Source organism: Nematolebias whitei, chromosome 8, assembly GCF_014905685.2.
Source record: "Nematolebias whitei isolate Nwh7 chromosome 8, NemWhi1, whole genome shotgun sequence".
In the NCBI taxonomy this organism is placed as follows: domain Eukaryota; kingdom Metazoa; phylum Chordata; class Actinopteri; order Cyprinodontiformes; family Rivulidae; genus Nematolebias; species Nematolebias whitei.
In genome coordinates, this window is record NC_056505.1 from 6807463 (window position 1) to 6811557 (window position 4095).

The 4095-nt window shown below is 38.9% G+C and overlaps 2 protein-coding genes across 3 annotated transcripts in view; both read left to right on the forward strand.

Moving 5' to 3' along the window:
* Nucleotides 1–1117, forward strand: part of si:dkey-13n15.2 (protein transport protein Sec24C) — a 17276-nt gene extending 16159 nt beyond the window's left edge. The window contains exon 21 of the mRNA XM_037680199.1: nt 824–1117. Within this exon, the coding sequence (XP_037536127.1) occupies nt 824–964 (141 nt within the window). The 3' untranslated portion in view covers nt 965–1117. The remainder of the gene's footprint in view (nt 1–823) is intronic.
* A 2299-nt stretch (nt 1118–3416) lies between these two features.
* The window catches only part of camk2b1 (calcium/calmodulin-dependent protein kinase (CaM kinase) II beta 1), an 87423-nt gene continuing 86744 nt past the window's right edge, over nt 3417–4095 (forward strand). For both annotated transcript variants that reach the window (XM_037680873.1, XM_037680871.1), the window contains exon 1: nt 3417–3716. In XM_037680873.1, coding sequence (XP_037536801.1) covers nt 3655–3716 — 62 coding nt within the window. In that variant the 5' untranslated portion in view covers nt 3417–3654. The remainder of the gene's footprint in view (nt 3717–4095) is intronic.

A 4095-nucleotide genomic window follows, 5' to 3' on the forward strand; every position in this document is an offset into this window, starting at 1 on the left:
AGAAATGTTTGAAAGCAATATGAGAACTGCATGAGAACTGTATGAGAACAATATGAGAACTGTATGAAAACAGTGAGAATTGTATGAGAACTGAGAACTGTAAGAGAATTGCAAGAGAACTGTATGAGAACAGTATGAGAGTGGTATGAGAACTGTATGAGAAATCCATGAGAACCGTATGAGAACTGCATGCGAACTGTATGAGAACAGTGAGAACTGTTTGAGAGCTGTTTGACAGCAGTATGAGAATGGTATGAGCATTGTATGAGAACAGTATGAGAACTGTATGAGAAATATTTGAGAGGAGTATGAGAACTGTATTAGAACAGCATGAGAACTGTATGACATTTGTATAAGAACTGCATGAGAATAGTATGAGAGCAGTATGAGAACAACATGAGAACTGTATGAGAACTGCATGAGAATTGTCTGAGAGCAGTATGAGAACAGCATGAGAACTGTATGATAACTGCTTGAGAGCAGTATCAGAACTGTATGAGAATTATATGAGAACTGCATGAGAGCAGTATGAGAACTGCATGAGAGCAGTATGAGAACTGTATGAGAACTGCATGAGAATTGTATGAAAGCAGTATGACGACTATGAGAGCAGTATGAGAACCGTATGATAACTGTATGAGAGCTGCATGAGAACAGTAGAACTACATGAGAACTGTATGAGAACTGTATGAGAACTTTGTGGACATATAAGAAAGAAATTAAAAAAGATGTGCCATCAGACAGAAGCTGCTCATCTCTCCCTGAACGTTGACTCAAGGATGATTTCAGACCCTGAGAAGATTCTTTGTTTCTTCTTTCTCAGCTGTTGGTGGTGAAGCAGGGCGACACCTGTGAGGAGGTGCTGCAGCGCGTCCTGGTGGAGGACAAGAGTCCCAACGGAGGCGCGAGCTACGCCGACTTCCTGTATCATCTCCACGTCAACTCGGTCCGACTCCTGCAGTGACGCGCGTCCGTTTTGGTTCTTAGAACAAATCATCAGTTTATTCACCTCAAACTGAAACATCCGAGACAATAAAGAACATAAAACTCAAAGAATAAACGATTTGCTATCGTTAAAAAAGAACAAATTTTAAAAACATTTAAAGCCTGTTGACTGATTTCTGTTTATTTATTTGGTGAGTGATGCGTTTGTGTGTTGAATGTTTTTTTTTCTTTTATGGAATGATAAATTAGGATGATCCGTTTGTCTCTGGCTCTCTATCTCTGTGTGTGTGTGTGTGTGTATGTGTGTGTGTGTGTTTGAAACTGAATTACAATAAATAAAAAGGAGAGTTAATGAAGTTTTCACTCTTTATTTTTCCCTCCCCAGTGCGTTTGTAATTGAAGCTGTGGTGACGACTCGTCCTGCAACACCAGATGAATTTGCGTCTCAGGAAACTCAAAGGGCGTTTGTGTAATTCGTTTAAGCACCTGTAAACACAGATTATCTGTAATTATGTTGCTGCTGACCCGTGAAGCTGCAGCAGCGTGGACCAGCAGGAGGGGCTCCTGGGGGCCACTTCAAGAGGCGTTCAGTTTGCTAAAATTATGTTTGAGAGTGTAGTTGCTATAACGAGAAAAGGTACAAAAACAACTCAAAGGTCTGACGGAGCATTCTTTGAAGGAATGCATATCGCCCTCCTCCACAGACTTTTTTTTGTCATTTTTTGTGCCTTTTTGTGTCTTTTACCTACCACAATTTAGTAGAAAAGGCATTGCCCTTGGTTTATTTATTTTTTACCCCTTTAAAGGTGTGTAAACATCCAGTTTGAATCCAGATCACTTGTGTTTACACGTGACGTTTTCATATTACATTTTGAAACGATAAACCAGCTCCTTCATGTCTGCCCCTATTTGGAGATGAGCGCCATGCAGGAGGGGGCGTGTCCGGAGCTGCACTCTGTTTGTCCGCCAGAGGGCGGCAGAGAGCGAACACGTCAACGACGCTGCAGAAAAATAAAGCAATTACGTAAAGTTGGATAAAACAAGCAGCACCAAACCGGAAACAATATTTAAAATGTCAAAATAAACTACGATTCCAAATAAATTGATGTAAAAAATAAAAGAGATTCCCTTTGTTGTCCAGTCAATGTGCACTACTTTATATTTGTGTATGCTCACTTACAATATTTAAGTATAGATCACTTTTATTGTTGTTGTCCACTGTTGTCATCACTTTTTGTTAAAGAAATCAGGTCTCTCTTGTAAATGAGTCCCTGAAACTCAATGGGATTAACCTGTATAAATAAAGGTTGAAAAAGAAAAGAAAAAATCATCAAAGGTTAACAATCCATTTGCTGCTTTTGTCAGTTTTGAAAATACTTTTTTTTGTGTAAGATGTTAAGCTCAGTACGTGCTTTAAATCTCTCTCAGCTACTACCACTTAAAAGTTTAGCACCTGTAAAATTATTTGAGTTACAACCATTTATTTATTGATTAATCTCACACAGCTGTAGCATCAGTTTTAAATTGATTTACTCCAAACGTTAGTCATCCATCCATCCATCCATCCATCCATTCTTATCTTTTACCTGCTTCTTCCATTTTGGGTCACACCAAAGTTTAGCACAATATCTGTAAAATGTGCAGAGTTTTTACTATTTTCATGTTTTCAAAGTTCAGTCACCTGTGGCAGCCAATTTGAATCAGATTGATGCTGACTGGTAATCAGATGCAGAGTTGTATCCTGTGATTCCTTTATGAGAGTTTTAATAACAACTTGTCCAACGGTTCATGAGATATTATGCTAACAGAGAGACACAAGAAAAAACATCAGGACATAAATATTGGTGAGTGAAGGAGTAAAAATGTTCTGCATTATTATTTTTACATCACATTTCTTTTTCCCTTCTGTTTATATAATTGTCAATTTGATTGTGTACTTGTTACATATTTGTATTTCTTTATTTTTCCAACTAGTTCCTGTATTTTAAAACTACATTTCACTTTTTTTTTCCAGTTGACTTTGCTGATGATTAACACCTCAAGGTCTTTACAAACTTAATTAAAGTTTATCATAGATTTTTTGTGCCATAGCATTTGAAAATAAAATAATTTTTACACACAGATTCCCAAAGCATGCTCAATAATCCAGTTATAAAAATCTAACAAAGTTAAGTCCGGTCCTCTGGACAAATGCAAAAGTTAATAATAATAATAATAATAAAATAAAAAAAGAAAATAAATTTAATTTTTTTACATTAATTTTTTATTAAGTAATTAAATTCGTATAAAATCAAATTTTATAATTTGTTTAATTTTAATTTTATTTAATTTATAATTTTTGATGTTTTGCATCCGTTCAGAGGACCTGATTTAAATCGATACAGATTATGTTTTAGGAGCGACGCTTTGTTTTATTTTGAAACTCCCCACAGGAAGTACCCTTGTTTAGCTAACTTAGCTTGGCAGCGGCTCAGTTGCGCGCGCTGTAGCTGTCAGATAGCGGAGCCAGAGAGAGGACACCAACTGCAGCTTCGTGTGTGTATCCATATCAAACCCCGTCCGTCCCTCGGCGCCTCTTCCCAGGCTTCTCTCTGCTCCCACGGCCGCTCAGCTGCTGGGCGGAACCTGGTCCCGGCGCAGCTTTTAGTCCGAACTTAACGACGGTTCTTTTTGGAGTTTGATTCGAGAAGACAGAGAGAGAGAGGAGACATGGCCACGACAACCTGCACGCGATTCACGGATGAATATCAGCTGTACGAGGAGCTGGGGAAGTGAGTATTTCTGGACTGGAGCTTCGAGGTTCGGTGCTGGTTTCCGGGCAGAGTTAGAACCGTTAGAACCGAGCCCAGCGGCTCTGCAGGCCGGGTGGCGCGCGACTCTCTGCGCGCGCTTCTCTCAGGGATGCCGCCTCTCGTGCTGCTGTCAGTTAGTCCGTTAGTTTTAGTCAGTCTGTCAGTTAGTTAGTTAGTCAGTTTTAGTCAGTCTGTCAGTCAGTTAGTTAGTCTGTCAGTTAGTTAGTTAGTTTTAGTCAGTCTGTCAGTCAGTTAGTTAGTCAGTTTTAGTCAGTCTGTCAGTCAGTTAGTTAGTCAGTTTTAGTCAGTCTGTCAGTCAGTTAGTTAGTCAGTTTTAGTCAGTCTGTCAGTCAGTTAG